This window comes from Aplidium turbinatum, chromosome 4, assembly GCF_918807975.1.
Source record: "Aplidium turbinatum chromosome 4, kaAplTurb1.1, whole genome shotgun sequence".
Classification (NCBI taxonomy): Eukaryota; Metazoa; Chordata; class Ascidiacea; order Aplousobranchia; family Polyclinidae; genus Aplidium; species Aplidium turbinatum.
The window spans coordinates 6762880-6775538 of record NC_137475.1 but is presented as its reverse complement, the minus strand read 5'-3'; the positions used below and the strand labels follow the sequence as shown (position 1 = coordinate 6775538).

The window sequence follows — 12659 nt, the reverse complement described above, 5'->3', positions numbered from 1 at the left end:
TTCGTGGATCCACATGTCCAGTTGTCCACCTTTGACATACGATACAATATACTTTCCAAAAAGGCTAGAACAATACCCTGGAATTCGTAACTTAGCGACTTCAAATTTGAACGTAAAATACAGAATGATTAATTTACCACTTCGCATTTTTTTTCTAGTTTTCAATGTTTCACCATGGCCTATACATAGCAGAACAAGAAGTCAAAAGTTTTTTTGAGGAAATGTCGCCTATCTCGTTTAATTAAAACTTTTATACTAAGATTTTAGTTTTAAATACGAACCCTCGCTTGCTGCAATGATAATTGAGCCCGGATCTCTGCAGGTGCGTTTGACCCAGGTCCTTTCTCTCCACCAGGTTGCGCAATGCGGAACTAAAACGTCAAATTAGTTTGTACGAATAACAGTAATAATAATGGTATGGTTTTATTTATTGTCGCTCTACAACAGCTAAGATGTTTTAGCGACGTGGCTCAGGCTCATTTTTAATTTCATATCAGCTCAAGAATGTTATTACATTAATTACCCGACTTATTCTCACTGCGTTATGCAAGAAAGAACACAATCGGTACATCGGTTTGATCCGACCTGGAATCGATCTCAGATCTACCAGCACCAGAGCCAAAGGCGCAACTACTCGGCCACTGAGCTGGTCAAATTGCAGTAGATTAAATGGCCAAATGGTAACGCAGCTGGTATGAGACCAAAGGATACCAGTGCAAATGATAAATACTGTACAAACACTGAAGTCTTAGAAAACGCTACAAATCAATTTATAATATTATTATCAAAATGTACACAAGGATTGACTACCGCCAGTGAATAAACGACACATGGACAAAATGTTCTCCTCTAATTTGCATTTTATTTGAAAGCTTATCGTTGAAACTATGTAACAAAAGACAACTTTCTCTTTGCGAGATACACAAGGCTTTAAAGTATAATATACTCACAGGTATCATGATATGTCTTCCGGGTGGCCCAGGTAGACCCTTCTCACCAGGTATGCCGTCTCGACCAGGGTTTCCCTTTCAAAAATACAAAAATTTAACATTTTTTTCAAGAATGGCACAACAAAGAAAAGCGTAAATAAAAGAGAATGGGCCTATTTAAAAATAAAAAGTGCACGGCATCAAAATAATGCATATACCCAACTTACATACAACAGTAATGTATAAACATTACGAATGTTGTGCGTGTTAAAACACAAACGCTTGATCACTTACAACGTCGCCGGGCTCTCCAGCCTCTCCAGGGGGGCCTTGAAATCCAGGAGGTCCTTCCAGGCCCTAAAACAAAACGTCAATAAAGGAATTGTCTTTATTCGGGTAAGTTCCCAAAAATGTAAGTTTGTAAACCGGCACCAATGCAGTAAATGTTTGATGAAGCAGTACTAGAAACGTCACTTGTCTGTGTTTTCACAACATCAAAAGATAATATAATTATTTTATTGTTTTAAAATGAATGTAACAACAAGTAAATAGTCGGTCGCTGAAACATCCCTTCCCATTGATTGAGCTGATGTTCACAGAAAAAGGTCTTTTAAAAATCGCTTTCAAGTTTTCAGTTGAAATTTTATAGGTTACAAAAATTTAAAGCAGTTTATTTTACAATTGAAGCTTTTCAAGTGTCTCAATAAGAAAATTGAAACAGAATAGATCTCCAATTGCTTCAAAAGATGATATGCCAGCCATGGCCATACTATAATAATAAATAAAAGAACTTGCAAATACTTTGTTTGCAAATACTTGCAACAACCACAATTCTCGTAGGCCTATAACTGCATTAGCTCATAGCAATGACTTTGCAATAACCGTTTGGTGTTAGTATATTGATTGAAAAAGCAATATTCATATTACTTCCAAAATAATAAATATAACTAATAATTATATTTCATAATGATCATAATAATGATATTTAAAAATCTTTATAATAATAATACTTAGTAACAATAATAACAATAGTACTCCTATAACCATAGTTAATAACACTTACAGTTTCTCCTGGGGGTCCAGGAGGTCCAGGTACAAATATGCCCTGAAAACAAAATTAAATGTGTAAACAAGCATAGATTTAACCAGGCAGTCGTGTCAGCTAATCTTCATAACTCCTTGAATGAAAAGGGTCCAAAAGAAATTCATAGATAATGCCAATTATTCTACAATACAAATTTTAACTCACAGGTTCCACTATCGCAGCCTCCCCTTTCTGTCCTTTTTCTCCCTGTAATTGCATTATAAATAATTGGAATTTTTTTTAAATCACACGACAGGAACTAACCAAATGAACATGGCAAAAAAACAATTAAGTCTCAATTCGGTCAACCGTCAACACAGCATGCAAACGGGGTGCCAGTGAGAACCACAATAACATCCCAACAAGGTGCCCATCGTTTTGTAAAATCACTCCTTTCAGTTTGGTGTTTCTCGTGAATTTGCCCAGTTAGTAAAATCAGTCTTCTTTTACATTCATTTATCATCTGCAGACTGTAAAACACAACTGCAAAATGTAAAAAAGGACTGATTTGTTGATTCAGCAATTGCTTAAAATCGCACATTTACAGAACTGTTTACACAAAGACAAAGTGCACTGGCTAGAAATTAAGCTGGCAGCATTTAACTTTGCTAGGGAAATGTTTTTGAACGGTCTTGACAAGCTGCAAATCTTGTTAGAACTCTACTTTTGACCCGTTTACTCTACTTTCATTAAAGGTAAAGAGCCAGTCAAACACACAACAGTGTGTTGGCAATTGTCGTGTCAACAAGATGTGTATTTGTTGTTCAAACGTAAACATCACATCATGGAACACTGAACACAGTTTGTAAGATAATTTTCTGATTTTTATATGTTTTCTGCTTGTTCGACCATGGAATTGAATTTGATAGTAAAAATAAGTAAACAAATAAATTAGCGTAAGCAACATCGTAAAATAATCATCATACCTTGTCGTTGTCGGGTCATACCAAAGACTTTTTAAAAATGGTACTGAATAAAATTCCTGCTTGGCACTGAGCAATGGAGTGGATTCGGGTAATAATGTACTCAGTTGCGCCTCTATACGACTGCATTGACACTGTCTGCTTTGTAAAGCGCTGAGGAGCAACGCATTCTGCGATACAGCGTTACATAAAAACTAACATTATTATTATAAATGATAATACCTTAGATCCATCGTTTCCATCGCCGTTATCTCCTCTTCCTGAATCCCGCGATGTTTCTTCGTCTCCTCTTGCGCCAGGAGCAATCACATCTGGAATACGTAAGCCTTCTGAATCATCAGCTGCTGCAGCACCTTCTTCACCGCCAACCTGTGAGAGCATAAAAGCATAAGAAACGTTTAAAGTTTGATAAAGTCTTTTCCCAGCAGCATAAGTTGTACTCAAAGAAACGGAGGAGCCAAAAGAGTTATTTTTGCATTAGTTCAACGTCTGCAGACGTTATGGTAATGCAGAAAAAAAAATTCTGCCAAGTGGCTGATTTGTGAGATTAGTTTTGTAGTTTAGATTAGTTTTGTGGTTTTAAATTGTTATGTAAAGCAATATAACTCAACAAAATTAAGTCATACAGTTCGCCTGCTCGGCTGGCTCGAAGAAAAAAAAGCGAAAAAACATGGAGATCAAATCAACAAAAAAATTATCAGTATACAGTAGTGTCTCTCTCTTTTATTGAAAAATACTTCACATACTAAACAAGAGGCTGAAAAAGTAGCATTAATAGGCATGAGCATGACACATGTAAAGCCAATGAAAAGTCGACAGAGATTTTTTAATCAGACTGAATAAATGAGTCACAAAACAACAGAAAAAGGATATGTCTATGAAATGTCAAATAGAAAAAAGGCTTGGGAGACCATGATCGCCAAAGACCAGGGTTGTCAGTTTGGAATAATTGATTCCAGATCTGGAATCAAAACGAACTGTCTAGTAGGGAAAAAAAATGTCTGGAATCTGGAATCATTTTTAGAAGCAAATTGGGATTGTTTAGACAAGTCTAGATTGTTTCGGTAATTGTCTTTTTTTCATTGCATTTAGTAGCTGCAACGCGTGCGCGTAACTTTCTGCACTAGTTCCGTCTCTTTGTTTGAAACTTTGTTGCTAAATTGCACGCTCTCTGGCGCGAACGCCTGTCTGTGAGAAATGTGACGCAACCCAAGTTAGCTGACAGGACTTTCCGCACACTAACACTGGGTTATATTTCCATGTATGTTAAGTTTACTAGTTTTAATCTGTTATGTTTTTAGGTTGTTACACCGTAGTTATTGTTAAGTACGGTATTTATTGATTTTCATATTTTGTTGCATCGAAGAAGTTAGATAAGAAGTTCAAAAATCCAAGAGTAGCCTACTACATGAAGTTTATTGTAGGAAGAATAGAGCTCTACGCAGTGGCGTATCCTGGTGGGTTAAGCAAGGCATTGAAGGGAAACAATAAAACTCGTGGAGGGTAATAACGTGCCGAAGGTACGCGTATTCTAGGGGGGTCCGAGGTCATGCCCCCCGGAAAATTTTTGCAAAATTACACTCAAATAATGGATTATAGTGCTTTCTGGAAACACTTTTAGGGTAATATTTGTATGAAATTTATTAGCAGATAAACAGCTATTAACTTACAGGTAACTCTTACAAGAACGGGCAAAAACTGGGCAAGGTTTCTCAGCAGGAGGCAACCCTATGTACATTTTTCAAGAATTCTAATGATACAAAGAAAAAACAGTTGCTCTTTAACTTGCTGTGTTCATTTGTTAGGATACATCGTTTAACACTGCTAATCATTTGACAAACTTTTTCAACAAGTACGCAGGCACAGATATAAAAATGGGGCGAACAAAGGCGACAAACTTCATAAAAAAAATGTGCTGGCACCATCTTATCTCAGGGATATTTTCATTTCAACAGGAAGATTCTTGCCACTACTTGTATATATATTTACAACGTACACTGCGTATTTAATGGTATTTTGTTTTAGACTTAAAATGAAATGTCTAGAATAAATTTTAGAATAATTAGAATCAAACTGACATGCAATCTGGAAGGGAAGGCTGCAACTAATCTGACAACCCTGCCAAAGACTGTCAGATTAGGCACATAATGTTGGTTTCTGCCACTTTGACTGTTCTTTTTTATTAAAAAATATTCCAAATGACACAACTTCTTTTAAACCATTCTTACAAAAACTCCTTCGGCAGGCTCAATGATGGCAGCAAGTGATCTGCAGTTCGGACCCAACTTCCTCTTGGGATGACACATTTGGGAAGCTAACGTAGGGTCGGAGTCAATAATCATGCTCTCGATGTCTCCCTAGAAATATTAAAAATAAGTTGCAATGAAAACTTTTGCAATAAAACAGCATTGCAAAAAAGAGTCAAGTTTTCAGAAAAAATGCCTACAGTGATAATATTGTAATCATACCGTGCAGACAATCTAGCTTCATAAACAATAACGAAAGATCTTGACAATCATCAAAGCCACTCCACCTTACGTGGTTTTTGTTCACGTATACGTGCACCTATTTTGTTACAAATTTCGTTGTTAGTAGTCTATGCATTTTGTGGTAACAATATAAAACTTTTTAAAACATGCAACAGGGACACAGGCACACAGCCTATGTTTTTGCAAAAAGTTTTTTTTAATTTAGGTCAGTGGGCGATAAAGACGGTGGGCCTATCTAGCACAATGGGCCTATCTAGAACAGTGGACGATAACAGAACGTGGTGGTCTCTTCTAGAGTCCTAGAGTCTAGGCTATTTAGTTTCTAATGTTTAAGTCAAACCTGGAAAACTTCAATGCCATCACTTTCACCCAACTGTCGACCCAAAACCACAACACCAGTTGATGTATCCAGGTGTTTGCTCATGTTTCTTGGCAGTGGTAGGTCTGCCACCATACGGCAATCCACCCACATTTGAACATTTTCGTTGTACACCGACCATGCAACGCGATGCCAGCTGCAAGAGTGAAAGATTGTTATTTGAACGAAACAAAACATGAGAACAGCCAAGGAGAATGCCAGATGCTTTCTATTGAAACGAAAATATTGCATTCGTTGAAGTGTGAATCTGAAAATGGATTCACTTCAGTGCCTTTTACGAAGGCTTGCTACAGCAATACAGCATAGTTTATTTGTGGTTATCAGCAAAGCGTATCTTTTGAGGCAGAGCCGCCGCCGGTATATCTTCAGGCGTATAAAAACATTTCAAAACAGGTAAGAAAAAAAAGTGCAGGAAACCAAGATGCTAAGTTTCTTGGCAACAACATGCCAAGCAAGCTTTTTTCTTCGTTCCAAGCGACTCAGCTTAGGCAACAGGGACCAGAAAAAGACAAACCAAACCCAATAACATGCTACTATCCAACCAATTTATTGTAATATCTGTTCATCCTTCATTTTTTAAATCATTTTTCAAAAAGTTCATATCAACACTTTCAGTAACAATTTTTTAACAAAATTAATTTTATTATCTTAAGTTTGAATATTTAGGTGGAGAGCCGTTTGTGACAGCACTATAACTTGAGCTTTTCCAGACAGCGAAATCCATCATTTTTACATTGATTCAATGTCTGCAGACGTAAATCCTACGAATCAAACTAAAAATGATGGATTTTGCTGTCTGGATTGGTTTCATTCGACGCCACACGCAACCCATTCGTTTTGTCATGTGAATGTATGCGCAACAAAAAACACATAGTTCTTTTTTGTAGATAAAACATCTAAAACTGTGAATTTAAAGCTTGACACAATAAAATTCGTCATAGTTCATGGGTCAGTCTTCACGGTTCATAGGTCAAATCTACAAAGCTAGAAACGCTTCAAACCTTCTTTACTCTGTTTAGTCTTAGCTGCAAAATCCAACACCGCTTTTCTTTATGAAGCTTTTAGTTTTTGGTCTCAAGTTAATATCGGAACTACTAGATCGGAAGTGGAGACTCAAAAAAGTGATTTTTCAGTGGGTGGTATCAACCAATTTCTCGTGGTGGTAAGAGTTTGAAAATTATATTCATTTTTCCGTAAAAAAACAAAGACTCACTTTCCGTCGTTAAGAAGTACATCTTCAAAGGTTGGACTACTCTGTTCGGAATGCTGTATGCTTTCCTGATATTGAAATTGAGGACTTTTACCAATTTGGATTCCAAGTTGTTGCCATCCAAGACTATGCAGCATCCGGAGTATGAAAGGATTACTGAGACTTCCTCTTGTTCGAAAAGTTACAAAGAAGGAAAATTCCTCAGGAAAACCAGATTCTGTAAAATTTATCAATTTAGTGTGGTACTCTTTATTTAATTGGTTTCTAGAAAAGTAAGCAATACTGTGCATATAATGAGAGTTAAGTGTAAAAGAATTAATAAACACTATGCTAAGGTAGGCCCATGTTTGATTCCAAACAATCAACATTTATGTTTGATCAGTAAGCATAACTGACTTCTTCATACCAAACTAGAAGTCTTTGGTTTCTTAACCTTGGTACCACGAACCTTGGTAACCTTGGTTTCTTAACCTTGTTACCACGTACCACGAACACGTAACTGGAAGCCTACGCCGTGTTGTAATTATATTAATAGGCCCAAGACATGCATTTGTACATTCTTTGCAAACAATTCAATTTATTATATTAAAACCTACACTAACAAACTGTCTGTACAAAAATTTGTTTAGTAAAAACATCTCACCGAATTCCGAAAATACATAGGAGGAAGAGAGTAAAATTTTGGTGTTTTTAGCTATTCTGAATGCCGATCTTCCCGCATCCCGCTTTCTCTTTTTATATTCGCAAAACCCAGGCACTTTCTTGACGCCAGGCCCGTTAGGTATATCCAGCCGTTGTAAAAGATCAATTCGCTCTGTAGATCAACAAATTTAAAACATATTTGAAGTTATCTGTACTTGTAGCCATCATTATGAAGGTGTTTGACATAAAAAATTGCAACAAACGTTTGTTTCAAAACGAAACGTCGGCAATAAAAGCTAGGTGTCATCCTTAACATCAGAAGGTAACCTAGTAGCCTTTAGTCACCAGAAGACCGCAAGTCACTTTACTCAAACGTTGGTTTTGTTTAATAAAATTTACTACAAATACCGCCACTTCGTAGGCCCATTACGTTTTATAATCACACGAACCGAAAAGTTGAAACTGTTTCAACGTATACAAAAACAGCGGCTTTGCAGAAAATTACAATTTTTTTTGTGTGTGCTATTAAAACAATTTCAAATCCGGTTGCGTTACTTGAGTTTGTGAACTATCAATAAAATAGAATGTAACAGCTTGCACCCAGATGCAAATAAACAGATCAAGAAGCAATCGGTTGCTTGAAGTTGCACCACGCCTTCGGCATTCATCAAAGATTGTTTGCTAACTGACGAAGCGGCACTCGAGTGCTGGTGACTAGCAAATATCCTGAACGTCTATCGCTAACCAAACCATTCAAAGTACAACGACCACTGCTTTGGAAGTCGTTTAGCCTTTGCAGTTGTAAGTGAACTAGCGTATATCCTGTTAAGCAGGTTCATTCTTACAAGGTGCTGCAAGCAACAAATTCATACGGAAGCACGTTTCCTGAAGTGTGGCATTAATTAGATTACAGCGACTCACAGTAACCTACAACTTCAATGCTGAAAATTGCCAAGTCATGACGAAAACAGTCGAAAAAATTAAGGTAATCTACTTGATAAAAAGAATTCTATAAGAACAGACACTTACCCGCTCCAACAGTTGTTAAAAACAGCAAGCAGATGCAGCAAGTTACCCAAGCTGCTGCCATTGCTGATCTTTTGCCCCATTGTGGCGTCACAATGGACGATGTGCTGGTGCCCATTGTTTCGCTCACAATTGAACGAATATGTGTCGGGTTGGTCACCGACCTTCCGTAACGGCAAATTCTGTCTCTTCACCCCACGAACAGCAGCTACAAGTAAAACAACTCTGGCCGCACGGGCAGCGGCAAATGATGAGCAGTTCTTTCTATTTGAGCTATTCGTCGACTTAACAGACCGAGAAAAAAGCTGTCTCAAATAGCCAGACAGCGGAAATCGCGTGAGACCACGAAAACTTGAATGGTATTTATTTTTTGCATACTAAACGCAACACCAGGGCTTAAAGTTAAGCCGAGGGAGGAAAACATGGATAGAGTCGAAGATAAATTATCTCGATGAAACGGTTTTGTGCTTGAACAATAAACCTTCTATGTCGCATCATAGGTAACATTTTCAACTTGACTGCTTTAGGGCTACATTATCAGGGTACAATAATGGTGAATGCACGCAAGAACTGATTTATTTTTTTCAGTGATTTACTGTATGTTGGGTTGGATCAGGGTGGTAAGTCAATAATATTTAGGCTGGAGAAGCCAAACTCCACTACAGTTGAACAAGACACTTCCAATTTACAGTATTCCTGAAAAGTAGGCTAAAGCTCATCCACAAAGTTAATTGCTTCCCTTAGTGGAAGCAGATCGCATCACTTCACAAGCGTTTAGCTGCAAGTTGGTGAATCACTAGGCATGTGTTTATGCAAGCCTAACTAGTTACTCAAGGGTCTACCCTATGTAGGCAACCGGTAGATGCAAAACTGGACATATTTTCAGATTGGGAGTGCAAAATTACCCCCTTGAAAATCTTTACAATTGGCCCCTAGGAGACCTCCAATGTGTTTGTTAGACTCATGACGATTATTTCTTTAAAAAAAAAAACTCCTTTTTTCACTTTTTTTTATCCCAGCAAGCACTTCTTTTACATTTTAACATAGATATTTATTAAATCAACGTTATAACAACACATCAAATCTCAAAAAGTTTGTCCACTTAGGAATTCGACTGCAGTTCTGTTTTCGGCATCTTTTGATCACCTACTTGTGCTTCGACCATTTTTGCATTAACAAAGTTTCTAGTTTCACGGTCTGTGAACACTCAACGCAACGTTCTGCACATTCCTAACACCATTGAACCGTAACACATCAAGCCAACTATTCAATTCCAGGAACAAATGTTGCAACTACCCAGCAATTTTCTACAGGTGCAAAACATTGTTTAGGTCTGTGACAAAATAATAATAATTCATGCTAGATATGTAAAGCATTCATCACACATTTTTATTGTTCATTTGCAGTGGATAATTTTCCGATTATGTTTTTTGAAAGGGTATACCAAAACTGTGTGATGATGGGAATAACCTAAATTTTTAATAATTTGTGATGGTTTTATCCAATTGGGATGTTTCGTCAAATTAAGTTCAACTAAGCTTGCATACGCCATAAATAAAATTAAGTTAAAAATTTACATGAAGTCTAAATAATGGAAACTAGCTCACACAATGCAGTACGTTTACGTGTAATTAGCCGCGTCACATTTATTGTTATTTACCCGCCAAGTGTTTGTAGGTCAACGAAGCTCTAGTTTGTGACTGTGTGACAATAGTGGCAGATGGTCGTAAAAAGTTAGTGTTATTAACGAGTTAATCTACTCGTTAACCTAATATGAGATTGTTCGAATCAACGATTTCGATTCAAAGATGTGCAGTGTTATAAGCAGCAGACAGGAGACAGCAGCAGTTTAATCTGCAGAGACGATGCAGCATCACCTCTGCTTTCGTTGATAACAATATCACAACTTTTCAAGCTCTCATTCGTAAAAAATTATATCAGTTTGTAACCCGATGTAACTTGTCTTCCAATCAATGGATTTATGAACTAATGCGAACAGACTGTTACTATCAATCTTTGTATTTAGTACATTACGACTCAGCTCTTGTTTGTTTGTTTGTTTGTTTGTTTGTTTGTTTGTTTGTTTATCTTTATCCTGCATTGCGGGAAAGCGGACTTGAGCGCTATGCATCGGTGTACGCCTTCCGACATACACCTGACCCACGCTGCAGCCGACGGCAATGTCTGTTTCCGGTTGTCTACTCTACTTATGACTTAAATTTGGTACTACCCATTACTCGAAATCGATCACTAGGTAGAGGCAATTATCGTTAAGTTTCTTGCCCAGAGAAACAACAGCAAGTGCGGGTGGCTGGAGTCGAACATGCAGGCTCTCGACTGCCAGCCCAACGCGCTAACCACTCGGCCACGGCTGCCATCTATTGGAGCTGAGTATCTTCTTTGCTTCTACTTTTTATGTTTGATCGTAATATGGACCATCTTGAGACTGATGCAAATAAAGAAATAAAAAGTAAATAAAAATAAGCCAGGGATCAGAGAGCCTGTCTGAAGTGACCAAAATTAAAAAATTGGCACTGCCACATACAAAAAGCATGTAGCCTACTGTACATGATTACGCGTAAGCGGCTTAACCTTATGGCAACATCATTCTAATAATAGAGTTCCAGGTAGCAAGATTGGCAGAGTGAAGTTTCCGTTTGTTGAAGTCTTGTTGCCGGGGAACTATTCCATCCATTAGATGCCTCTGAATGGAGAGCAGTCTTTAACCTGCGTTGTTCAAGCGCACACCCCGAGAGTCGAACCAGCGCCGCTTGATCTTGAAGCTTCTTCGTTCTAGAAGTCATGCGCTAACCAACTGAGCTATCGGGGCGGACCATCAATGCCATATCATCGATGCACATGGCATATCATCGATGATTGGATCATCCATGTATCATCTTCCGTCCACGAAATAGATCGCAAGGTCTGCGTGTCTCAAGTTGTTGTTGCTATTTAGTGCGAGTAACATCGCCAATCTCGCGTGATAAAACAATATATTGTACCTTGAGCTCAACAGGTTCATATGAATAACTGCCTCTGCAAACATGTTTGGAACACTTAGTCATGTTCTCCCACAAACATGGGCGGATCCAGAAAGTATGCTTAGGGGAAGAGCGATTTCAAAAAATACGATACCGTAATGTGTTTAGTTCAGTCCAGCAGGCTATAGTCCAAGTAGGGCGGTAGGGATTTCTCTCAAGTCAAGAGCAGGGTACGTAGGCTACTGCTCATTATCCTGAGAGAAATCAAGAGCTGCAGTCGAAGGGGCACTTGGCAGCTGCAGTCGAACTGGCACCACTCTGCAATCGACGGCGTGCCATAGTTTAGGCGTCTTGCCAAAAGCACAGCCACATGCTATGGTAGGTCAACATTAATCCAACCTTGCAAATATTATAAATCATGAATAAAGTTGCTTTTTTGTATTTGAAGAGAGGGGGAAGAGAAGAGAGGTATTTGAAGATTTGAAAAATCGTCCCAATTGCCCTCTCTTGGATCTAACACTGCCAAAAAAAAATATCGAGAGAAAATATATAACTTTTCTACATTTTGGTAAAATTTACTCGCTCGCCCAATCCCAATTTACTGACATAATCGGCGCATTGGGCAATGACAACGCCAGGTGTGCTTTTAAAAACTAGAAAGCAATGATATAAATTCGATGTAAAAACATTGCTCATTCAACTCGTTAACAAGTAAATTAAATTGACATATTTCAGTGTATAAAGTGTAAGGTGAAATGTGCCTTGTAAAACATAAAAGAAAGTGGGGCCACCTCAAACTTATTTTTGAAATTTTACTGAATGACTAGGCCACACAACAAACTTTCAACAAATAATTTACAAACATTTTTTTGTAGTCGTGAAAGAAAAAATATTTAAAATTTGACCCAGCTTCTATTTTGAAATTAACCTTGAACTAGCTTCTCTATGGCAGTCCAATTTTGATGAGTTTGGTCAAATTAGAAGTGTGCGTCTGGA

The 12659-nt window shown here is 37.7% G+C and overlaps 1 protein-coding gene across 1 annotated transcript in view; it reads right to left on the bottom strand.

Moving 5' to 3' along the window:
- The window catches only part of LOC145769635 (uncharacterized), a 35431-nt gene extending 26504 nt beyond the window's left edge, over window positions 1–8927 (bottom strand). Inside the window, exons 1-11 of the mRNA XM_082581308.1 lie at window positions 8686–8927; window positions 7658–7828; window positions 7018–7231; window positions 5766–5940; window positions 5165–5293; window positions 3159–3305; window positions 2179–2220; window positions 1993–2034; window positions 1224–1286; window positions 951–1025; window positions 282–371 (exon numbers count right to left, since the gene is read on the bottom strand). Coding sequence (XP_082437434.1) covers window positions 282–371; window positions 951–1025; window positions 1224–1286; window positions 1993–2034; window positions 2179–2220; window positions 3159–3305; window positions 5165–5293; window positions 5766–5940; window positions 7018–7231; window positions 7658–7828; window positions 8686–8800 — 1263 coding nt within the window. The 5' untranslated portion in view covers window positions 8801–8927. The remainder of the gene's footprint in view (window positions 1–281; window positions 372–950; window positions 1026–1223; window positions 1287–1992; window positions 2035–2178; window positions 2221–3158; window positions 3306–5164; window positions 5294–5765; window positions 5941–7017; window positions 7232–7657; window positions 7829–8685) is intronic.
- Between the last annotated feature and the right edge of the window lie 3732 nt (window positions 8928–12659).